At 34.9% G+C, this 25964-nt stretch overlaps 2 protein-coding genes across 2 annotated transcripts in view; one reads left to right on the top strand and one right to left on the bottom strand.

Moving 5' to 3' along the window:
* The first annotated feature begins 3232 nt into the window (after positions 1 to 3232).
* The window catches only part of rb1 (retinoblastoma 1), a 37459-nt gene continuing 14727 nt past the window's right edge, over positions 3233 to 25964 (top strand). The window contains exons 1-17 of the mRNA XM_059351824.1: positions 3233 to 3647; positions 5682 to 5802; positions 6879 to 6982; positions 8505 to 8639; positions 9347 to 9385; positions 9498 to 9547; positions 10393 to 10503; positions 11053 to 11198; positions 11284 to 11361; positions 12808 to 12917; positions 13014 to 13091; positions 14534 to 14621; positions 15422 to 15538; positions 15624 to 15680; positions 16283 to 16314; positions 16430 to 16506; positions 17361 to 17587. Coding sequence (XP_059207807.1) covers positions 3541 to 3647; positions 5682 to 5802; positions 6879 to 6982; positions 8505 to 8639; positions 9347 to 9385; positions 9498 to 9547; positions 10393 to 10503; positions 11053 to 11198; positions 11284 to 11361; positions 12808 to 12917; positions 13014 to 13091; positions 14534 to 14621; positions 15422 to 15538; positions 15624 to 15680; positions 16283 to 16314; positions 16430 to 16506; positions 17361 to 17587 — 1677 coding nt within the window. The 5' untranslated portion in view covers positions 3233 to 3540. The remainder of the gene's footprint in view (positions 3648 to 5681; positions 5803 to 6878; positions 6983 to 8504; positions 8640 to 9346; positions 9386 to 9497; positions 9548 to 10392; positions 10504 to 11052; positions 11199 to 11283; positions 11362 to 12807; positions 12918 to 13013; positions 13092 to 14533; positions 14622 to 15421; positions 15539 to 15623; positions 15681 to 16282; positions 16315 to 16429; positions 16507 to 17360; positions 17588 to 25964) is intronic.
* On the bottom strand, positions 18868 to 20030 carry LOC131986730 (lysophosphatidic acid receptor 6-like). The gene has a single exon (XM_059351828.1). It carries the CDS (start codon positions 20006 to 20008, stop codon positions 18980 to 18982), a length of 1029 nt encoding a protein of 342 aa, XP_059207811.1. The 5' UTR covers positions 20009 to 20030; the 3' UTR covers positions 18868 to 18979.

Below are 25964 nucleotides of genomic sequence, written 5' to 3'. Positions count from 1 at the left end.
GAAGGAGGGACAAAAAAACTCTTAATTTACCTTCAACAAATGCTGACGGACCTGGAGAGGTGACCAGAAATCATCGACCTGCCAGAATAAAAGCTTCAGGAATACGTTTAATCCATCTTACTTTTTAAAACAAATGATTGTTAGAATTACTGTTAGAATAAAGAAATATATACAAAAAAAACTTGCCAAATGAACTACTACGTATTGTCCATGTGTCTGACCATGTGCATTAAATTGCCAGTTCCTGCAGAAAATGAAGCCCCAAAAAATCATATGATAATATTTGTAACTAAATAATAGTATTGTAGCCAGGCTTTTAAGAGTGATTAACTACACTGTAAAATGTTTGTAGAAATTACAGTAAAACACTGTCAAATTGCATCAGGAATGAGGTGTAAAATTAAAAATTGTGTATCACCATAGTAGGCACTTTTAATTACCGTAAATCAAGGAATAGCACAATTTTTACTTTTACTGTCATGAACTGTAGGAAACGCACAGTTTTGCTGTAAAAATATAACATTTTCATGTAAAGTTAATGGAGATTTGCCATGATGTGTGAATGAATGACACAATTACCTTAAAAATAACGAGAATATTCAGTCTAAATTAGTTTTTCCTGATATTTAAATTTACAGTAGAAAACCCCCTCACTGTATTTTTTTACGGTGAAGTTCTGGCAACCACAGCTGCCGGTAATTTACCGTAAATTTAACAGATTATTTTTTACAGTGTATCCTTTGTTATCTTTAGTCAGTGAGCATCCACTCACCTGTAGCTATGTAGTCTTTTATGTTTACGGGAGCTAAACTTTGACAATTGTTGATTGTAGATTTGCTATTTATTAGCAGAAAGCCCTCCTTACATCATCATATATCCTCTGTTAAATATTATGTGGAGAGGCACTTATAGGTTAAATGTTTAATCCCCTTGAGAACATGATAACAGTCTTGCTCATATTTATTACAACTTTGCAAGGGCACAAAGACTTCAAAGTCAGTTGTTAAAATGTTATTTATTGACCATTAAAGTGACCTTTATGCTTAATTTATTACATTTTATTGTATGATTATTTTCTCCTTCCTAGATAAGCCCAGTAATTAAACCTGGGACATAAAGAAAATAATAACATGAAGAATTACAATAAGACATTCCATGGATGAGACATATCAGCCACATGCATTGTTTAGCTTTTAAAGTATCTTTTCTTGTCTAAAAATGTAAGTTTCCACCGTTTTTTGGACTGTTTCCTCTAAAACTGTTCTCAAGGGCGTATGTGTGCTCTTCTGTGTCTTGTTGCAAATTACAAGATGATGACAGAAACTTTTAATTTGCTTTTATTGATAAAGAGGGTCATTGTTTTCTCTCTCAAAGCATCTTTTTAGCAGGATCACTACTTTTAAACCTTGGACCTTATCTGGCACATTGCTATGCAATGATTAAATGTTCTTATTGTCTTCATACCTTTATCCTTCTTGTGACTTACTGGATATTTTTCTTTCGAAGATATCTCAAAATAAGTTTAAATGAATTTAAATTGTAAGATGAGATCCTATAAACATATGTATTCTTTAAATGATCGCCAAAACTTGAACTTTCCAACAGTCCTTGAACTGGTCAAAGTCACTTTATTCTACATTTCTCATTAAAGCATTGTCAAAAATAAACTGCTTGTAATAACTAGGTCCTGTTAAAACATTAAATTCTGCTCCTCAGTGACACTGTGAAGCCATGATTGATTCTGCTGAGACGAACAGTCACATGACAAATATTCACTGAAAATCAGACAGAACTGCTGACTGTTTACACAGAGCAGAGAGGAGAGGACAGGAGAGATTGCAAGGTTGTGGAAATGTAAATAGTTCACTATGTATAACATGTGGAGACCATTTTTTTGTTTCCAATATTCATGACACTTGTGGGCACTTGGAAAAGTGTTGTTTATATAAATTCCGTTTTATTTAATTAAAAAAATATATATAATATCAGAGAAGTAGAGAAGTTCAACTTGAGTTTTTTCTTTATTTCTTTCTTTTTTTTTTAAATCATTTTTGCCATTATAAGTGCACAGAAGACATTTTTGAGTGCAATTGCAGTGAAATATAAGGCCACAGTGAGTAAAATGCAAAGAGATAAAAAAAAAAAACAGGCCATAAACAGGTTGGGGTTCTGAGGGTTAATGGAGATAAATGATAAACGTGATAAATGATAATTATTTACACAAGAGGGCAGTAGTTTCACAAAGATTAGTTTGTAGAGGAGGCTCATTTAATCCATAGTTGTCTCTATTGTATGAAAAAGAAAATATTACAGTGACCAGAGAGAGGTTATTTTACAGAAATTTACTTGATTATTTATTATTTACTTTGTTGTTTTTTATACAATAAAATTAACCATGAAATAAAAGTTGAGATCTGTAAATTAATATAATGGGACATTATAGATTTTTTTACATGATTATTCAATTGCTAAATGGTCTTGAATGTAACATTACAGTGAATTATATATAAAAACACACATTACATTGCTGAATGTAAAATTAAGACCGTTCTTAACGGTAAGACTTTATGTTAAAAAATTGAATCGTAAAAAAACAGTAAAATGTCTGGTAGCTACACTAAACACTATATTAAATGAAAAAAAAACAACCCTTAATTATTCTCAAGATATATTTAAATACAGTTATTTACTGTATATTAGTTTATCCGTAGTTTTAAAGGAATTATCTGCAAAATAACTTTGTTATGGATGTTTATTGTTATATGACGGTAAGTGTTTGGTAACCTTTGCTGCCACACTTTTTACCAATATTTTATTTGTTTATTTTTGTTTTGACAATGCTGAAGCTGATGTTTCGTTGATGAGTGAATAAAGTCATTACCAGAGATAAGTTAACTCTGTAATTACGTCGTTCGTAATAACATAGACGTGAAAACAAACACACGCGCGATAAAAAAAAATAAATTAAATGGATCAGCAGGTGCAATGCACGGTCTAATAACTGCTTAATTACACTAGATGAGCTGCAATAATACAGTACAGATAAACCCCTTTGTGACTCTTCTGGATGGCGGGATAAATGCTAATGAGCGGATGTTGCGTAGTTATTTTCCCGCGTTTTCAGCTTGTGAGTTTGGGTTAGTTCGTTTTCTGTGCGTCACGTGACGCCGGCATTAGCACACTGAGTTCAGTTTAATATCACAGTTAATTTAAGATGTTTATAAATACATAAACCGGTCGTTTAATGTAAATGTCGACGGAGTTGGGTTTAAACGGACACTAACGGCCACAAGAAGGCAGTTAGTCGGTTTGTACACGCGGGGTTTTGAAAACGCACCGCGAGGGCTTCCCGCCGCGCACTCCAGTGATACAAAACGAACGCTCACTTCACAACGCTTTCAGGAAGTCAGTCAGGTTTTGTTGTATTGTTGCCACGGAACTTGTGCAGTGGGCTTTAAACTTAGTAATCAACTACCTTCGGGACATAGCTCTATTTTTAATTATTAGTTATATTTGCCTGTTAGGTAAGCGGATACCAAGATGCCACCTAAAAAGCGCCACTCTGGGACGACACAGAGCAAAGAGCTGAAGAGTGCTGAAAGTGTGTCTCCAGACAAGAAGGAGAGTCCAGAGTTATCTGTGAAAAAGTAAGAAATGTTGTTTTTTCTCTAATAGCAGCATTCATTGAATATGTAGAGTTTGTTTACACTGTGTGGAAGCCTAATGTTGAGCTAATTTTTGCTGTTGTTACACGCTTTTGTGACTAACCATCAGGCAGACTAGCTAGCTTCTTCAAACTAACGTTACACCAGGCCTCTATTCAAAGCTAATGCCAGAGTTTACGGCTATAACTATTCAATCACAGCTGTAGAAATGAGATGTAACGCTGTTATAACATAAACATACACATCTGAGTGTGACACAGAGCTTTGCTAACAGCCTGGGAAGTTGTTGTCATGTATGCAGCATGTTTTGATCACTGCTGAGGCCAAAATCTCCTCCAGAAATAGGTCATCCCACATCGATTATCTATCGATATCACCATATAGCATGCTTTCTAAATAGTTTAAACGAATAGTAATATATGCAAGCACATTTTTGTATGCTCCTGTTTGAATGAAATGCTTGACAACTGAAAAGTGCAGAGGATTTTCTCACTTTATGAAGACCTGTAGTGCAAAAATAAATATGTATTATTCAAACATGTTTATTAAAAATATACAATGAACATCAAACGATATGCAAAACATGCACACCTCTGCCCCCCACCCCTCTGAGAGACTGGTCAACAAACCAAGAGTAAAAAATTAAAGTCATAATAACGCTGCTAGTAACACATTTTAAAAATCCTTATTCAAAATAAATGAAGATTGATGTAAAAAAGAAAACAATTAAAAAAAAAAAACACTTCAACCCAAAAAACAAAACAAAATTGATAATAATTATGTGCAAAATGAACATATGTTTCAAGTTAAATTAAATACATAAAATGAATAAATGCATTAAAAAAATAAAGGAATAATACCAATAATAACTCTGCTAGTAACACATCTGAAGAATACCGATACAAAATAAATTAGGGTTGATGGAGTAAAAAAGGAAGTCTTTCAAAACAAAACAAAAACACATACAAAAAAATCATATTTTCAAGTCACACGTCACTAACAAGTTTCAAGTTGAATTATAGCAACCACAAAAAAAAAAAATCCAGCTATACACTGTCTTTGTTCCTGCCTGCATGTAAATGTAGTGTGTGTGAGAGAAATTTCTTCTAAAATGTAAGAAGAGAATTGCTCGTTCTCTGAAGAAATACTGACCCGTTGTGATGAATCTAAAACCTCTCCTACATGCAGCATGGAGAGAAGACCACAGCATGGTTGTTCCCTAGATGCTAAGGACAGTCACAAAACCATAAAGTACACAAAAGCCAAATGGCTCAGATCACAGCTGCTGCAGTCCCAAGAATTAACCACACTGGGCTATGCTGCAGGAGCTAAACAATAAAGCTGAAGTGAGTGAAGGAGAAATCCTGCACACTGCTGAAGGAAAAAAGCAAACCTATGCACATTATTCTCCAGACACCATTATTGTGTCATTAGGGATATCAATAAATTATTTAAACCATATTCAGTGATCACCCAGTCCTAGTTTTTTTGTTATTAAACTTTTTATTTGAAGAAAAACAAAACAGCACATACATGTTGCTCTACATCTTGTAAACATGTCAAGTCTTTTCATCAAAACATAAAAAGAAAGAAATGGAAAATAGAAATAATAATAATAATATAAATAAAATCAAAATCACATCCTTTCAAAAGCATTTAAACTCTATCAAAATACTCTTACAAAGACATACTTGAAAATCAACTTGAAAATCAGAAAAAAAATAAAATAATGATAATTCGAAAATCATAATAACAGCCTTAATAATAGTGAGTTTATCTGCCCCATGCAAACCTTCCTTCATCCATGTTTTCTTCTGCAAACAGAACTTTATCATGGAGTGATAACATTGATGACAAGAGCAACATCAACTCAAATGATAATACTAGTAAATTAAGTAAAGATAGTTTGCTACATACATGGATAGCCCTGACTAATACTAGTAGTTAGTCCTAGTTTTGATGTACTGAATGTATGTTTTTCCCCCCATGATGTTGATTTATGTCCTCCGCCACCAGACACAGAGACAAGGATGCCGAGTATGTCACCTTGTGTAAGAGCCTTCATGTGACGGACCTGGTGTGTGATCGTGGCTGGACGCTGTGGAAAACCGTTCAAGAGTCCATGGATGAAATCTCTGTATGTATTTCTATTTATTTGCAATGTTGTAATCCTGTTGAATCTCACATTGAAGAAGAGGAAAAGACATGAGTGGAAATTGCATTGACCTGGTTGAAAAACTACCAAACAGGAGAACAAACGTGTCACTTTTGAGGAGGAGGACACTTACTGTTTGGTCAGAATAGAATTGCGACTATGGCGCCCAGACCTCCACCATTAAAATTCATCAATAAACATTCACAACCAAACCCTGTCTCCTCTCTTTGGTTGCTTTCCAAAAAACCTTTATCAAATTGTTCTAACAAGCAAAACGATGCCAAACATAAATGCATTATCCCATTGCAGAAAGTTTTGGCAAAAAAATACAGTACAGGCCAAAAGTTTGGACACACCTTCTCATTCAATGCGTTTCCTTTATTTTCATGACTATTTTTACATTGTAGATTCATCAAAACTATTAATGAACACATGTGGAATTATGTACTTAACAAAAAAGTGTGAAATAGCTGAAAACATGTCTTATATTCTAGTAAGCAAAGGGTGGCTACTTTGAGGAATCTAAAATACAAGACATGTTTTCAGTTATTTCACACTTTTTTGTTAAGTACATAATTCCATATGTGTTCATTCATAGTTTTGATGCCTTCAGTGAGAATCTACAATGTAAATAGTCATGAAAATAAAGAAAAACGCATTGAATGAGAAGGTGTGTCCAAACTTTTGGCCTGTACTGTATGTCTCACATACTAATTTAAAATGTAAGATTAACATGTGCCTTAGTTGGAACCAACATAACAGTTTATTCTTCTCTCTCTGGAGATGTTGTGGATGGACTAAGCTAAAATTATTTGGGGTTTTTTTTGCAGTTTTTTTTAATGAAAAGTCAAGCTTGTCTTTAGCACACAGTCCAAATGTTCTGTCAGTCTGTCAAACCCCACACAGTCTATAACAAGGAAATGTTTTTGATAACAGATTGGCTTTATGTTTCAGTCCTTCGAATAACATTAGCATTCCCTGCCAGGATATGAGTGATGTACATGTTATTATACAGGATATATAAGTTTTAATCTTTGTTCTTTTTCATATCATTTCAGGACAGTCAGAAAAGGGTGTGGGGGGCTTGTCTGTTTGTGTCGGGGACTGACCTGGACCTGGCCTGTTTCACCTTGACTCAGGTTCTGAAAGCCGTCAATCTGAAGTAAGTACTCATCATCATTATGCACCATATTGGTAAATGCTGGCCAAATTCCCGCCAAAAACCCGCCAATAATTGGGGTATTTCGGAAAGCTTACGAGGGAAAGAAATTTAGAGTAATTTTAGCTCTGTATAAAGGATTGATGTCATGTAGAAATAGTTCCTCTCTTTATATGAAGGAGAAATGGGAAAAGGAGCTTGGGGAACAAATATCTGAAGAATAATGGTTTGTCATGTGTGAAACGCAGTGCACGTCCACTAGCTTCAGGACCTGGAGAGAGTTTAACTGGAAACATTTGACCCGGTATTTCATTACGCCAAAAATCAGGAGGGGAGTTGTGTCAATCCAGCAGCCATGTGGACTCATAGATGTAGATCATTTACATATATTTTGGTCTTGTGAAAGGATAAAACAATATTGGGACAAAATATGGCAGACCTTAAAAAAAAAACAGGATACGAGATACCCAAATCTTGTAAGGTAGTGTACCTGGGACATTTGACAGGTGATGTTGTACAAAACGAGGATCAGTATCTAATTAAAATATTGTTATCAGGAAGTAGAAAGTCAATCACAAGACTATGGTAAAGGTCAACACCCCCATCTGTTGAGCAGTGGGCGTGACCTGTGGAAGATATTTATGTGATGGAGAGACTTACGCACAAACTGAGACTTCAAGTGTCACAATTTGATGACAAATAGGAAATCTGGACAAATTACAGAAGACAGGAAGAGGCGTCACCACTATTGGACAACAAGGACATGTTGATTAATTGCAAGTTGCACCCACCCAATGTAATTGTTCAAGAAGACTTTAAGTCAAAGTCAAAGTCAAGTCAAGTCAAAGTTTATTTATAGAGCACATTTAAAAACAACCTCAGTTGACCAAAGTGCTGTACAGTTATTAAAATAGAATAAATCATACACAAATAGGTATAAATAAAAACAATGAAAACAATAAAATACTAAAAACAGTAAAACAATAAAATAAAATAGAATAAAATAGTAATAAAAGCTCAATCCAAAACAGAGTTAGAGATAAAAAAAGGGTAAAAAAGTAAAAAAGAAAGCCAAGGATTCTTGCCTAGCTGGGACTGAACGCCAAGGAGAATAAATAGGCTTTAATAAAAAATAAGTTTAAAAAGTAGATTCTGTTAAAAACATCAAATTCTGTGCTCCTCAGCAGCACTGTGTAGTTATTATAACTGTGTTATTCTGCACAAAAGACATTTTGGGTTTTTCCCACTACTAGTCATAATTGTGGTGATTCTATAGAGTTGCAGGACTTGTATATCGCATTGAAATACAAGGCTACAGTGAGTAAAATGTAAAAAGGAGCAAAAAATGCCCTGAAATAGCTTCACAGGGTTAACACGTGTAACATCACTATATCAATAATTTACATTCTTTAAAAGACTAAACTGAGATGCAATTGTTGGGGATTTTTTTTTAAATCTTGAAACATTTTTTCAGATAAATCCGAACCCTTGGTATGGTTTTACAATCTTTCCCCTTTTTTTCTAGTGTAAAGCAGTTTGTGGCTCTTGTGAGGAAGTTGGACGTGAACCTGGACACCATCAGCACCAAGGTGAACTCAGCACTGACACGACTGGAGAAGAAGTACGACGTGACGCTGGCTCTCTACCAGCGCTTTGAGAAGTGAGTCAATACATCAGGACAGTACAGGAGCTTAATATACAGCACAGGCCAAAAGTTTTAGAACACCACAATTTTTCAATTCTTTATTGAAATTCAAGCAGTTCAAGTCCAGTGAACAGCTAGAAAGGGTACAAAGGTAAGTGGTGAACTGCCAGAGGTAAATAAAAAAAGGTAAGCCTAACCAAAACTGAAAAATAATGTACATTTCAGAATTATACAAGAAGGCCTTTGAAAGGAAACAAGAAATGGGTTTAAAACTTAAAGCAGTTCTGCAGCAACGGAGGTTGATCAAGCCTTGAAAGTTGCTAAGTTGCTACCAATTCCTACAGGTGTCCCAACTTTTCTTGATCACTTACAACCTACAGGTTGCTCCACATTTAAGGGAACTTCTGCAACAGAGTTGGGAAGAACTTTCTGAAGAATATTTGATTTCCATTGAGTGTGTTCAGCTGTTCTATCTGTTAAGGTGCTACTTCCATGAGTCAACAGTTTAGAATACATTTTCCTTTCTAAACTGATTCTATGATTTATTTTTTAACTTCAATTGTTTATTTGTTACATGCATTAATTTCAGAGTACACTGAGACATTAAACTGCATCATTTTCAATAAAATTCTGGAAAAGTTGGAGTGTTCTAAAACTTTTGACCAGTACTGTAGGTCAAACTGTTGAGGGAAAGTTTGTAATTGTCATTTGTTTTGTTTCAGAACATGCAAGAAAATCTTTGCTTTGGTTTCTGATGGCCAGTAAGTTGCATACTTCTTCACCACATGTACCTTCCTCTTTATGTTGTGTTTGAGAATTGCATGTTTGTTATCAAGAGATCTGATGCAGGTTCATGATGTTGCTTTTCCAAAGGGGGAGGGAGACCATTCGGAGCTGCTGGACCATGTTTCTTCTGGCTAAAGGTAGGTCAAGCTTTTTTTTTTTTATATATATATTTTTATTGATTCACAGTTGCAGTAAACATAAAAAAGATAAAAATCGAAGAGACATATTTTCATTTTCTTATATAACCCAACACCCATTCCACTCCCCCCAGAGACCCTTACATCATTGTATTAATAGGTTAATACACCAGATCAGTTAAAACAACAGTGTGTAGAAAATAAATATTAATAATAAAAATAAATATATATATATATATATATACACACACCCATACATAAAATATATATAAAATAAAATAATAAAAAAAAATAAAAAATAAAAATAAAACATACATATCTATATACACATACACACATACATATACAAAAATATATATATATATAAAATAAATAAAACATACATATATACACACATACATATACAAAAAAAAAAAAAAAATATATATATATATATATATAAAATAAATAAAACATACATATATATACACATACATATACAAAAAAATATAAGAAAATACATATCGACATATATACACACACCCTTACACACAAATATACACACACCTATCCATATAAAACATAGTGTAACAAAGGGTTGGTTGTTTGTTTGCTGCCTGCGCCTCAGCATGTTGTTCAAGCTTTTTAAAACACGAACAACAACAACAAAAAGAGGTAGGCCAAGCTTTTCACACGCTTGATGGAAAAGTCTTCATGTTGCTCCATCTTCTTTCCAGCCTTCCTTCCTTTTTTGTGTTTACCCGCAGAGCTCGAAAAAATGTTCCTCTTTGTGGTTTCAGTTCTGTTGTTTCTGTAGCGTAATGTGTAATGTTGCTTCTCATGTGCTGCTGCTCTGCTGTTTGCAGGAAGAGCCCTGCAGATGGACGATGACCTGGTGATATCATTCCAGTTGCTGCTTTGTACGCTGGAGTTGTTCATCAAGCGCTGCCCTCCAGAACTTCTGCAGCCACTTTACAGTAAGCTCCAGGCTCTTATTTCAGTTTTTACTGACTTCTAATCGTACAACCGAGTCTTAAAGCGATAGTTCATCCCAAAACACAAATTAAATACTTCCTCTCTTACCTGTGGTGCTATTTATTAAGCTTGATTGTGTCTCTGTTAGTTGCCCAGTGCTGGAAATATCAATTATAGAGATGTCTGCATTTCTTTCAAATATAATGGCTATATATGGCACTAGCTCCAAAAAAAAAAAATACATTAGAAATACTCCTCATGTAGGAACTATACTAAAAAGAAACTAGAAAATTTATACATTTTATAAAATATCTGCTACAGAGGCTGAAAAATCGATTATTTAGTAGAAGCGTTGACACTTCTGTTGAATTTCCAGAAAAACTTCAGGTTTTAGGGGATTCATTTAAAATCGCCCAGAGGTTTTACAGACAGTTTCAGGCGTCAATGGGTTAAAAAAGTAATCTCAAGTTAAGAAATATTCTGCTGTGAGTGAAATGATTTATTGTTTACATCCCAGAGATTTTCTAAGCCCTTAAATGTTTTTCTTTCAGAATCCGCTATCAGCAAAGTTCAGAGCCCTCCGACACGAACATCTCGCCGTAACCAGAGCAAAGCCAAATCCCGGCCTCCGGAGCCGGAGGTGGATTTGCAGCTTCTTAAAACTTTGTGCAAAGAGAATGAATGCAACGCAGAAGAGGTCAGAGACTCCTACAATCCTACAAACACATTTATTTACCCTCTGTTCTGTGTGTATTTAGCTTCATTTCCATTTGTTTTTGCAGGTGAAGAATGTATACCAGACCAGTTTCTCCACTTTCCTGGACTCACTGGATTTTTCAAAATCTCCAGATCTTCCTCAGGTCAGGGCTCGACACCTGCTCAGCTCTTTGAAGTGCTCTTCACTTCCCGTTTCCATTAGTTATATCGCTTCCTGCTTGCGGTTGCCATTTGTTGAACATTTGAGTGTCTGACAGCTGTTGGTTGTTCTTTTTGGTGCTCACTTATGTTTGGTTTCACACACATGGAGTCAGGAAAATGTGCACTCAGGCAGGTGATCTTTTGTAGTGTTAAGGGTCGTATTATTGCAGAGGCAGGTATGAAAACAAAGGAGATGGGAGGCTACTGTTTGCTGACACAGACACACTCCTCTGAAGGATGCTAGACATATTTATTTTACCAGACAGGTGGTGCACACTATTTACACAAGAGTCTTTACACAATCTTCTCAGCGTATTGATCCCGCCTCAGGGGAGGCCTGGGGAAATTAGAAAGAAGAACCTTATGTTTTGGGAGAGATTATACAGTACAGGCCAAAAGTTTGGACACACCTTCTCATTTAATGCGTTTCCTTTATTTTCATGACTTTTGACATTGTAAATTCATCAAAACTATTAATGAACACACGTGGAATTATGTACTTAACAAAAAAGTGTGAAATAACTGAAAACATGTCTTATATTCTAGTAAGCAAAGATGATTGATTTTCATGATTTATTCTGCTGAGATGAACGGTCACGTGACAAATATTCACTAAAAAAATCTGTTTACACAGAGCGGAGGGGAGAGGTGGTAAAAGTGCAAATAGTTCGATATGTATAGATGTACAGTGATGTGTCAATTTTTCACACACTTCTTATGGTTATATATATATATATATATATATATATATATATATACAGACAGTACAGGCCAAAAGTTTGGACACACCTTCTCATTCAATGTGTTTCCTTTATTTTCATGACTATTGACATTGTAAATTCATCAAAACTATTAATGAACACATGTGGAATTATGTACTTAACAAAAAAGTGTGAAACAACTGAAAACATGTCTTATATTCTAGTAAGCAAAGGGTGGTTACTTTGAGGAATCTAAAATACAAGACATGTTTTCAGTTATTTCACACTTTTTTTGTTAAGTACATAATTCCATATGTGTTCATTCATAGTTTTGATGCCTTCAGTGAGAATCTACAATGTAAATAGTCATGAAAATAAAGAAAAACGCATTGAATGAGATGGGTGTGTCCAAACTTTTGGCCTGTACTGTATAACTGCATGGTTTTGTGTTTATCCTTTTTAGATTGTGACTAGATCAGATACAGACAGATGTAATCATACAATCTTCAAGAGCTGGCTGGTGTGCACAATGATATCAAGAGTAAAAAGGCTGGAATATCTGTGTCTTTCCTCTGATTTTAAGCCAAATCGGTCTACATCGGCTCAAATATTGCCATTTATGTCCACAATGAAGGATTGTTAAATCTGTCTCTAAGGCACTTTAATAGCTTTTATTTTTCACCACAGGCCAATGAACTCAATCAACAATACGAAGAGCACTACCTCAAGAGCAGAGATATTGACGGACGGCTGTTTTTCGACGGAGATGAGACGGTTCTCGTGCCTAAAGTCGAGATGTAAATTCTTGTTTTTTTTTCACTATCAGTTGATTTGATGTTGGTCTGGTGTTAGGAGCAGATTATTAAAATGTTTCCATAAACTCTTTTTTTTAGATCACAAGTGGAGAGAACACCAAAGAAAAATCTGCCAGATGATGATGCTGTTCTCATCCCTCCACAGACTCCAATCAGGTGAGTAGCAAGGTTATAATAGTTTTGGATTTTTCTTTAGTTTTAGTTTTAATTTCGTTGTGAATATTTCTTTTCAAATTCAGTTCGTTTTAATTCGTTTTTAGAGTGAGCTTTTTCGTTTTAGTTCAGTTCTTATTTTTTGAAAATGCTTAGTTTTAGTTTAGTTTTTATTAGTTTTAGTGTTAGTTTTAGTTTTTTTTAATGGGCTATATGTTGGGTGCCAGATTCAAAGAGGTCATAATAAATGTTTCCTTTATTTCCTTTGGTTTATCATCTCAGCCTCAATAAGGTTATTAACTCTTACAGTTCTGGGTGTTTTGAATTTTGGTTCTAGTGTAAACATCCCAGCCTCAGTAAACATATTTACCATGTGTTGCATGTTCAAATAGAAACACTGAATTATGAATGGAAAAAGTTGACAAAAATGAAAACTAAGGACATTTTCACTATAATTTTAGTTAGTTTTAGTTAGTTTTGTAACCACGCAATACAGTTTCAGTTACTTATCGTTTTTTAAAAACTCTAGTTTTTATTTTTATTTCAGTTAACGAAAATGTTTTTTCAATTCTAGTTTTCGTTATTTCGTTAGTTTTCGTTAACTATAATAACCTTGGTGAGTAGTTGGCTGTCTCTCACCTCTTCATTGTTTTTAATCATTTTTAACAACCATTATAGAAAACGTCTGAAGGACCCTTGTCAGCATTTCTTATAAGGTAGCTCAGCTGGAAACTGGTGCATCTGGAAATTGCTGAAATTAATAATCATAGATGTTATGGACATACAAAACAATAGACAGTGTTAATAATGATGAAATTTTGTATTTAAATAATGTATAAATGTACTAAAAACAAACTAACTATATATCTACTTAGTATGGAATATTGAAAACAAAAATACAAAAACACTTAAAAAACAAAATTAATGTTTTTTTAATATGTATTTAAATCCACAAATAGAAATTTGAGAAGGTTCTGGGATTTTTTGCCCTGTGTACTACCCTGATTCCAAAAGAGTTGGGATGCTGTGTAAAATGTAAACAAAAACAAAATGCATCAAATTCAGTGAGTTTGTATATTTAAGAAAAAATCCCAGAACTTTAGATGTCTTGTCTTTTTTTTTTTTTTTAAACATTTGTTTATTGATTTTTCAGTGACATAACAAAATCAAGAGATGACATTACGAGAGTCAAAACAGTGTCAAGTGTAACAAGTAAAATAATAATAATAATAATAATAATAATAAAAATAATACATAAAATAAATATAAAATAAAATAAGATAAATAATTAAATAAATAAAAATGGAAGATGTCTTGTCTTTTTACTGTATTCAGTATGATTTTTTTTTCCCTCATCGTCCAGCTTTTTTTGGGATGGGGGTTACAGATTATTGATTATTGATTATCACTGAGTTTATGTCTGTCCTTGTTGTTTGTGTGACCAGAGCCGCCATGACATCCATCCAGCAGCTGAGGGGGGATCTCACCTCCAGTGGGGATCAGCCGTCCACTAACCTGGCTACATATTTCAAAGTGGGTCTCTAGAAGTGTTGTCTCAAATGTACACTACTGGTCAAAAGTTTTAGAACACACCAACTTTTCCAGAATTTAATTGAAAAGTATGCAGTTTAATGTCTCAGTGTACTCTGAAATGAATGCACATTTGCAACATTAAAAATTCTTTATTGAGCATGATAGTGTTTTGAAAGTAAAAAAAAGATTCAAAATCACATTTTATGTTGGACTAAAGGACTAAAAAAAGACACAAAATGACCAAAAAAAGACACAAAATGACCAAAAAATGACAAAAAAAAGACACAAAATGACCAAAAAAAAGACACAAAATGACCAAAAAAAAGACACAAAATGACCAAAAAAAGACACAAAATGACCAAAAAAAAGACACAAAATGACCAAAAAAGACACAAAATGACCAAAAAAAGACACAAAATGACCAAAAAAAAGACACAAAATGACTTACAAAGACTTGAAAATAATTCAAAAATGGACAAAATAGCCCAAGACTCCATAGAGTTAAGTTGTTAACCCATTTCTTGTTCCCTGAAAAAGGCCTACTTGTATAATTCTGAAATGTACATTATTTTTCAGTTTTGGTTAACCTTACCTTTTTTTATTTACCTCTGGCAGTTCACCACTTACCTTTGTACCCTTTCAAGCTGTTCATTTGACTTGAACTGCTTGAATTTCAATAATAATAAAAAACTGGAAAAATTGGGGTGTTCTAAAACTTTTGACCGGTAGTGTAGATGTCCCCTTAAACTGCATCTTTCTACAGTAATTTGATCTTTTTTACCCCCCTTTCCTGTGAACAGAATTGCACCGTGGACCCGACGCAGGACGTGCTGAAGCGTCTGGAGACGCTGGGACAGGCGTTCAGCCAGAGGTTCGGTCAGGCGGTCGGTCCAGGCTGCGTCATCCTCGGCTGGCAGGTAGAAACCATCAACACTCGAGCAATAAACACTTGATAGGCTCAAATATTTAATGTCTGACCTGTACATTTATCTTGTCTTCCAGAGGTTTAAACTCGGTGTCAGACTGTATTACAAAGTCATGGAGGCAATGCTGAAATCGGTACTTGATTTTTTGAATTTGATTGATTTTTCAGCTGTTTTGTTCAAAGATTTTTGCATTTAATTGTTCATTTATTTATTAAGGAGCTCAGGTTAATTCACATCTTGCAATTCCCAGGTTAAATCTACTGCATATTATGAATATGTACAGTACAGGCCAAAAGTTTGGACACACCCATCTCATTCAATGCGTTTTTCTTTATTTTCATGACTATTTACATTGTAGATTCTCACTGAAGGCATCAAAACTATGAATGAACACATATGGAATTATGTACTTAACAAAAAAAGTGTGAAAAACTGAAAACATGTCTTGTATTTTAGATTCCTCAAAGTAACCACCCTTTGCTTACTAGAATATAAGACATGTTTTCAGTTATTTCACACTTTTTTGTTAAGTACATAATTCCACATGTGTTCATTAATAGTTTTGATGAATCTACAATGTAAATAGTCATGAAAATAAAGGAAACACATTGAATGAGAAGGTGTGTCCAAACTTTTGGCCTGTACTGTATATAACATACATATTGTTTTACTTTCTGTGCATTGTAGTTGAGAAAATTAAATCATAATCATGCTGTTTTTCCTCATATTTTGTAGGAAGAGAAGCGGCTGTCTGTACAAAATTTCAGGTATGTGTTTTTATTAAATCTGGTGTAAATTCACTTGGGAATGCATGATTTTTGTTGTTCTAATTATTAGTGAAATGTTATTGACCTTGAGTAAGTCATATGATTTCCCTTCCAGTAAACTCCTCAATGACTCCACATTCCACACATCACTGCTGGCCTGCTCGTTGGAGGTTGTGATGGCAACATATGGAGGTGTGTCCTGTCATTTTCTGACTAATAATAACCCGTACAGTCACAGAGCCCACTCTGAAATAAGTGTTGTCTCTTACATTATTAATAATGCAGGTTAACCCTCTGAACCCTTACGTTTTTTATAGACAATCGGCAAAAAGTAAAACCAGGCATTTTCGTAAAATTTGAGCCCTCTGAATGTCCTTGAACGGATAATAGGGCATGAAAGTTTGCCTTATAAAAGTAACCAAAACAAAGCTTAAAATTGTGATATTTCTGCCAAAATCACTTTATTGTACATGTTTCATTTAAAACGTCACCAAAAATAAACCGTTTGTAATAACTAGATCCTGTTAAAAACATTAAATTCCGCTCTTCAGTGACACTGTGAAGCCATGATTGATTCTGCTGAGACGAACAGTCATGTGGCAAATATTAACTGAAAACCTGTTTACACAGAGCTGAGAGGACAGGAGAGGTTGTGAGTAGAGGTTGGAAATATTTAAATAGTTCATTATGTGTAATATATGGAAACCCATTTTTTGTGGGCACTCATGGAGTGTATATATATATATATATATATATATATATATATATATATATAAATAATATATTTTATTCCAACTTTTATACGTAAAAAAAGATTATCAGAGAAACTCAACTTACAGTTTTTTGTTTTTTTTAAATGATTTTGTCATTTAAACTGTTATTCTGCACAAAATACATCTTTGAGTTGTCGACATACAGTAGAAACATTTCTTAAAAAGCAACAATTGCGCTAAAACCACTTGTTGGGGTTCAGAGGGTTAATGTTTAAACTTCCTTTTTAAGATGCCTGACAAGTTGTAAGATTGATGTTTGTTTCTCATGTTCAGAAAGCAGTTTCAAGAGCGGAGGGTACAACCATGGTGGTGGTGGTGGTGACCCAGTTGAAAGAGATGTGTGTTTCCCCTGGATACTGGATGTGGTTAACCTCTCCGCCTTCGACTTCTACAAAGTCATCGAGAGCTTCATCAAGGCCGAGCCCACTCTGAGCAAAGATATCGTCAAACACCTGGAGACCTGCGAGAACCTCATCATGGAGAGGATTGCATGGAGGACGGTCAGTAGAGATGCAGACACACTGTAAATATGAACAACATCTATTACATTTATTGGACCACGAAAAGATAAAACGATTTGTATTCTTTAACACTGCAGTTCAAGAAAAACATAACAGATACATACGATCGACATATAAACTATTTCGTAATGTTTGGTCAGCATTTTTGTAAAATGAGGCACAAATTCAGTGTTGCAAACTTTTACCATTGCATATCAGTGTTTCACGAACACATTGATGTTGGACTGAAAAAGCAGGGCATGAAAGTTTGCCTTATAAAAGTAACCAAAACGAAGCTTAAAATTGTGATATTTCTGCCAAAATCACTTTATTCTACATGTTTAATTTAAAACGTCACCAAAAATAAACCGTTTGTAACAACTAGATCCTGTAAAAACATTAAATTCCACTGTTCAGTGACACTGAAGCCATGATTGATTCTGCTGAGAAGAACAGTCATGTGACAAATATTAACTGAAAACCTGTTTACATTTTTGTAAAATGAGGCACAAATTTAGCGTCACAAACTTTTACCATTGCATATCAGTGTTTCACGAACACATTGATGTTGGACTGAAAAAGTATTCTGAGCAAAATAACAACCAGAAAAGTTAAAGAGATACAGACAAACAAAGTTCTGGCCAGTTGTGTGAATCAACAGAGTCGTCCAGTGCTCTTCAGATAATAAAGAAAGGATCTGTGTCAGACCTGAGTTCAAACTCACAGTTCATAACAAGGCTGTAGTTTTTAGTTCGCAAGTAAATATCCAGTTTAGCATCTTTGAGTCATTATTAGGGAGGACTTGATCACTCTTAAATAATGCGTTTTTTCTGCATTTTTCTTCATCTCATAATGAGACTTTCTCAAAATAAGGACTTTGCATTGCAAAACTACGAAGATAAATATATATTTTTTCTATTTTTAGAGTTAGTTTTATTGTATTTTGCATTTTGTATATGACCTTTGAACATTTATTTAAAAAATAGATTTCTTCAGCGTCACAAACTTTTAACATTGCATATCAGTGTTTCACGAACACATTGATGTTGGACTGAAAAAGTATTCTGAGCAAAATAACAACCAGAAATATATATATATATATATATATATATTTTTATTTTTATTTTTTTTATCATTATTTTTTTTTTTTGTATTTTGCATTTTGTATATGGCCTTTGAACATTAATTTAAAAAATAGATTTCTTCAGCGTCACAAACTTTTAACATTGCATATCAGTGTTTCACAAACACATTGATGTTGGACTGAAAAAGTATTCTGAGCGAAATAACAACCAGAAAAGTTAAAGAAATACAGACAAACAAAGTTCTGGCCAGTTGTGTGAATCAACAGAGTAGTCCAGTGCTCTTCAGATAATAAAGAAAGGATCTGTGTCAGTGGCTGCCACTGCCTCCACCACCGGGCGCCTCCCTGTGTACCAGGCTGCTGGAGAAGTAGTAGATGAGTGGGTTGAGGCAGCAGTTGGAGCTAGCTAGCGACAGCACCACAGGGTGCACAGCCTTGGTCACCTTGGCCAGGCCACAGTGGGGCAGCAGCCCCACATGTGTGAGTGTGTATCCCAGCAGGTTGATGTGGTAGGGCACAAAGCACAGCAGGAAGATGCCGAGCACCCAGTAGATCAGCGTGAGAGTGTGCTGCCGGCTGCGCCGCTGGCTGCGGGAGCGCTGCCTCGGCCGCCGCAGCACGCTCAGCACCCTGCAGTAGCTGTAGAGGAGCAGCGCCGTGGGCAGCAGGAACGACCCCAACACCAGGCCCAGAGCCACCAGGATGACGGTGCGGTGGCGCTGCGAGGACGGGTCCAGCAGGCAGGGCTGATGCTGGCGAGCGGCTGCAGAGCGCAGCAGAGGCAGCCCCACGCTGAGCCCCAGCACCACGCACCACATCCCCCCACTCACCAGCTGTGCAACACGCAGCCTGCGGAGCGTGGACGCCAGCGGGTGAACAACCGCAAAATAACGGTCGACGGCGATGCAAACCAGGAAGAAGATGCCCCCGTACAGGCTGATGTATTTGAGGGTGAACGTGAGGTGGCAGTACGCCGCCCCGGGGGTCCAGCCGGACGGGTCTCCTGCCTTGGAGGACGACGCTCTGCCTTTTTGGTGATAGTAGTAGATTCTCAGCGGCAGAGAGATGACAAAAAACAAGTCGGCGGCCGACAGGCTGAGCATGTAGATGGCGGTGCTGTTCATGGTGCAGGGAGACAGGCACAGTCGGCGCAGAGCCAGGCTGTTGGTGGCCAAGCCCAGCAGGAAGATGACGCTGTAGGACACCTGGTAGAAGGTGAAGCGGTAGCTGGTGTCCACGGTGCAGTTCGACAGACGTGGGAACGGCTCAGCTGGCACCGCGGTCATATTCCACAGCTCCATGTCTTTAAGGAGAATAGAATAGAACTTTATTGTCATTGTACAAGACAACGAAATTTTGTTTGGAGCAGTCCTCCAGTTGCACAGTACAAAAATAGAAAGAAGTAGAAAAATACTTAAACAAAACACAACATTATCAACATTATCAACGCTGTATAAATAAATGTATATCTAAGTAACAATGTTTTAAAAAGTCCGAGTCCTTAAAGGAACACTCCACCGTTTTTTCATATTAAAACATGTTATTCGGTCAAGTAAGACGAGTTGATACAGACCTCTTGCGTCTCAATGCGTGCACTCAATCGCCCTGGCGCGCGGCGCCACTTGGCTAGCACTTAGCTTAGCCCAGTTCATTCATTAGGATCCAAACAGATGGACAGTTAGAAGCGACCAAACTCCTCCACGTTTTCCCTATTTAAATACAGCTACACGAGTAGTTAAACGACCAAGTATGGCGACACAAAATAAAACGTGGCGCTTTTCTAATCGGATAAAAAGGATAACTATAATGTATGGCGGAATAGCACTTGGGAGCACTTCGACTCGGCGCAGTAATATCATCACTCCTGAGGGGAGAAGATTTTTCAGGAGTGATGATATTACTGCGTCGAGTCATAGTGCTCCCAAGTGCTATTCCGCTATTTAAATAGGGAAAACGTGGAGGAGTTTGGTCGCTTCTAACTGTCCATCTGTTTGGATCCTAATGAATGAACTGGGCTAAGCTAAGTGCTAGCCAAGTGGCGCCGCGCGCCAGGGCGATTGAGTGCACGCATTGAGACGCAAGAGGTCTGTATCAACTCGTCTTACTTACCCGAATAACATGTTTTAATATGAAAAAACGGTGGAGTGTTCCTTTAAGTGCAATAGTGTGATAGTGCAATCATGTGTGTATGAGATGAGATGGGGAGTATCAGTGTGGCAGTAGAGTGGGAGTGGAGTTTAATAATGTCACAGCTCTATGGTAGAAACTGTTTTGCAGTCTTGTAGTGTCTCCAAATCACTGCGTGGCTCTCATGTCTGAAGGAAATTAGTTTGGCTGGAGTGGATGTAAGATAGGCAGGAGGAACAGCCTCTGCTGGTGTTAAACCTGAAGCAAGTAAAAACTTAATGAACCCAGAATGTCTGCTGCTGTTTCATACAATGTAAATTTGCTGAGGTGACATGAATACATGGCTACAGCTAACATCGTTAAATTTATATTTGATACGCAAGACAGCAAGTCAATCCATCAATAAAGTTTTAACTGCAACTTCCTGCTCTCATAAAAAAAGCAAACATTTGGTTTCATTACCCGCAGAGTTGGAAGAAAGAATTACCTCACAGTGTTTTAGTGTTAGTGCTGTAAAATCACATTTAGTGAAGCTCGTGAAATCTTTCATTGAGATTGGCAGAGATATTCATTAACCTGATGGTCAATTTGAGGCTTGTTGATTAGTGGAAAAAACAGCATCATTCAAATGGAACATTTTACTCTCTTATATGCTGCAGTTTTACAAAGAAGAATATTGAAATTTGAACAAAAAAGCCGTGTTTATCGTTTTGTTTTTTTTTCTCAACAGATTACTTCCTGCTCATCAAAATAAAAGTATTCCTGTTAACACAATCCATATTATTACTAAATAACAAAGAGCAGGTAATATTTCCTGTAAATATAGTTAATGGCATGTTTTAACGTTTTATTTTAAACTAAACAACAAAAATGACATTATTTAGTTGCTTTAAACCTGAGTTCAAACTCACAATTCATAACAAGGCTGTAGTAAATATCCAGTTAAGCATCTTTCAGTCATTATTAGGGAGGATTTGATCACTCTAATGCGTTTTTTCTGCATTTTTCTTCATCTCATACAGAGACTTTCTCAAAATAAGGACTTTGCATTGTAAAAATACAAAGATAAATATATATTTTTTTTATTTTTAGATCTAGTTTTCTTGTATTTTGCATTTTGTATATTGCCTTTGAACATTAATTTTAAAAGATTTCTTGGATACTCCTGAATACACGCATTTTTTTCATTACTATATTTTCAGGGAGTCTCTCAATTATTAGAACGTGTTTTTTAAAACATTGTGTAGTCGTACAGTATGTTTCCATGTCACTTAGCCGTGATCTCTCTCTTCTTTTGGCTCCTGACATTTAATGCAGAGTTGCTTCTGTTGTCTGCTTTGGTGATCTGATAACAATGCTTAAATAATCATTCCTTTGTCAATAATCTAAGTCTATAAACAGTATTTAAGTGGTGAACTGATTTTGAACTGATCTTTAAGAACTGCAAGACGTGTATCATTTTTACGATTCAAGATCCAATCAGATTACGTTCAAATAGTTTCATTTTCATTTATGAAAAACAACCCATTTCCAGTTTGATTCATATTTCCTGTCTTACATGCATACAAAAAATTAGGATACAACGAAGATGTGTTGTTATGCAAATTAACTATTCATTAATTATTATGCCATAATTTGCTTTTCTAACCATAAAAACATGAGATTCTCAAAATTGCATAAAAAAAGAATATTATTTATTTTCTTTGTCTTCAGATAATCTGATAAGAAGTTAATGCAGTTAGCTGCTGACTTCATTTTATAATAAATTGGCATGTCTTACTCGGTTTATTAACTGTACATGTAAAACTCAAGCACAATAAGTAAAAACAAGCAAAATACAGAAACAGAAAGCTTCATCACTCACCAGTTTCAGGATCTCATCAGTGCAGAGACGATGTGACAGCTGGTGTTCAGCAGCAAGATCACTGTTCACACCTACACACAGGTCAGGGTCTCCCCTCCCTCCTCCCCTCACACACACTTCTTATGGTTATAAATATGTATATATATAGTTTATAAACAGTATTTAAGTGGTGAACTGATTTTGAACTGATCTTTAAGAACTGAAATACGTGTATCATTTTTACGATTCAAGATCCAATCAGATTACATTCAAATAGTTTCATTTTTTTTTAATTTATGAAAAACAACCCATTTCCAGTTTGATGCATATTTCCTGGCTTACATGCATACAAAAATGTAGGATACAATGGAGATGTGTTGTAATTATATTGCCATAATTTGGTTTTCTAACCATAAAAACATAAGAGATTCTCAAAATTGCAGAAAAAAAAAAGAATATTATTTATTTTCTTTGTCTTCAGATAATCTCTGTGTTCACCACATCTTAATAATAATAATATATATATATATATATATATATATATATATATTATATATACATATATATATGTATATGTATATGTATATATATATATATATGTATATATAATATATATATGTATATATAATATATGTATGTATATATAATATATGTATGTATATATATATGTATGTATATATATATGTATGTGTATATATATATATATGTATGTGTATATATATATATGTATGTGTATATATATATATATATGTATGTGTATATATATATATATGTATGTGTATATATATATATATGTATATATATATATATATATGTATGTATATATATATATATATATATATAAAACCATAAGAAGTGTGTGAAACATTGACACATCACTGTACATCTATACATATCGAACTATTTGCACTTTTACCACCTCTCCTCTCTGGTCTGTGTAAACAGATTTTTTTTTAGTGAATATTTGTCACATGACCGTTCATCTCAGCAGAATCAATCATGTTTTCACAGTGTCTCTGAGGAGCAGAATTTAATGTTATTAACAGGATCTAGTTATTCCAGTTTATTCCAACAGTTTATTTTTTTGATACATTTTAAACGAGACATGTAGAATGAAGTGACTTGGACAGAAATATCACAATTTTAAGCTTTGTTTTGTTTACTTTTTATAACCGAAACTTTCATTACCTATGATCTCTTCAAGGACTGTCTGAAAGTTCAAATTCTGACAATAATGCCTGTTTTTACAGTGTCTTATTTACGATAAACGGTGTATTTTTGTTGATCTTTTAAGTATAACATATGTTTCGGGGTTCAGAGGGTTAATGAGCTTTAAATCTATTGATCGCTAGTTTGGCTTGAGGCTTGACTTGTTATCTGGTGTTTACCAACTATTTTTGTCATTCAACTGACTGTTACATTACCGTCATGTTTATGGCTGCTTGTTAAAAAACCCACACAAGTGATTGGGTTAATCGTTAACTGCACTGATAGAGAAATAGCAATAATTCACTCCGAGGAGGTCCTGTAATCAGCAGCCTTGGCTCCGGTGCTCTCAGAATTTCAAGCCAGTGTAGATCTCAAAAACCTCTTAATTCACATCATAATCCAGTGTTTCTTCTCCACAATCCCTTATTTAAACCTAAAAATCTTTTAATATTTGAGATAAAACGATCCAGTCCTCATTTTGTTTGTTGTCTCCTGACAAAATACAGTCAAAGTCAATGTGAACAGCTGGAAATTGTCAATAAACTGCTTTGGTTATAAAGGAATTCAGTTAATTATATTTTTCATAATATATATATGTACAATTTGCTATAAATGCAATATGCTATATTAAAAAGTATAGTCTGGAAATCTTTGTTTAAGATTAGGGCCTTGAATTTTACTCTTAATCTATACAAACCCTGCTTTTAGCCACATCAGGTTTTAAAAATTATCATAAAGAAGCATTGAGAGTCTGTTTGGATAATCTTCATCCGGAAAATATATTGCTGATGGGCCACGTGAGACACATTTGAATTAAAAATAAATATTAATAACATGAAAGGTACAGCATGATATGTTTCAAGAAATAATCTGGTAACACTTTACAATAACCACCATTTATAGATTGTAAATAACCATTTATAAATGGTAAACAGATTGTTTATTAATGTTTAATCATCATTTATAAACCGTATATAGGCCATTTAGAATGGTAAATAGAAAATGTATTAATGTTGAACTATAATTTATAAATGCCAAATAGATGGTATATTAATGTAAGTTGATAGTTACTTTACCATAAACAAACAATTACATTATAATTATTAGCTTATTAATAGTTTTGCACTCATTTGATCATTTTAAACACCATATTAAGTATGTTAATGATTACAAAATGATTCTTATACCTTTAAGAAATTGTTTGAAAACATTTTAAGATTAAAATATGTATAGAATTTTGTAGTTGGTTAATAATTGGTTTATAAACCATCTATAAACATTACTTAGATGGTTATTGTAAAGTGTTACCAATAATCTTTTAACCATTTGATCGCCTGTGCTTCATTTTAATTAATTATTAATCTCTTTATCTTACCTTCATATTATGATTAACTTTACAGCGGAAAATTGTGTATTGTAATTATTATTATGTATCCTTAAGTATTACAAGGTTGCATGTAGGGCGTCAAAAATATCATTTCTGCATTGATAATTGATTGGAGAAAGTCCAGCTTGTGTCTTGATTGTCGGCCCTTTTTTTATTACATATTTTCAAGTCCAAACATGGTCAAATATTACTCCATTATCTTGTTTTGAGTTTACAACCTGTATGATTCACCAGATGTGTCTCAGGATTGCAGCAGCCACCACCACTACCACTGGCTCTGTTTTGTAAACGCACTTCTCCCTCCAGAGGCATGTCGTCGCTCGCCTGCTCGGGTTTCACAATCCAGTGCGCCGCAACATTTCTGATGAGTCCACCCTTGTCAGTGCAGACCCTCGGGCTAAGTCTCCCAACAGGAATGCAGGAGTGCTCAGTCTTGCAGCGCGCAGTTTTTACAAGAATGAACAAATATTCAAGCTGCTGCATATTCAATTTACACTGCGAGCTTTGTTTACTCCATACCTATTATTCCACAGAAACAGGCACTAGTAAGTGTGGCTTTGATTTGTTTTTTTCTCCTCAAATTTTGTAACTTAAAAACTTATTTTTCAACGTCAAAATCTCCAGAAATTACATCTCATTTGGTCAGTGTAAGTGTAAGTGCAGTGTTGGCCAGTGCAATGCATCAGAAAAAGATTGACCCCACCTGAAATCTACATGTTAAACCATA

The sequence above is a fragment of the Centropristis striata genome, chromosome 15, assembly GCF_030273125.1.
Source record: "Centropristis striata isolate RG_2023a ecotype Rhode Island chromosome 15, C.striata_1.0, whole genome shotgun sequence".
NCBI classification, from domain to species: domain Eukaryota; kingdom Metazoa; phylum Chordata; class Actinopteri; order Perciformes; family Serranidae; genus Centropristis; species Centropristis striata.
This window is presented reverse-complemented; position numbering and strand designations above follow the sequence as displayed.

Bases quoted from the DNA above. Each gene is read 5' to 3' on its own strand.
- LOC131986730 (XM_059351828.1), bottom strand. From the start codon at position 20,008: ATGACAATAAAGTTCTATTCTATTCTCCTTAAAGACATGGAGCTGTGG.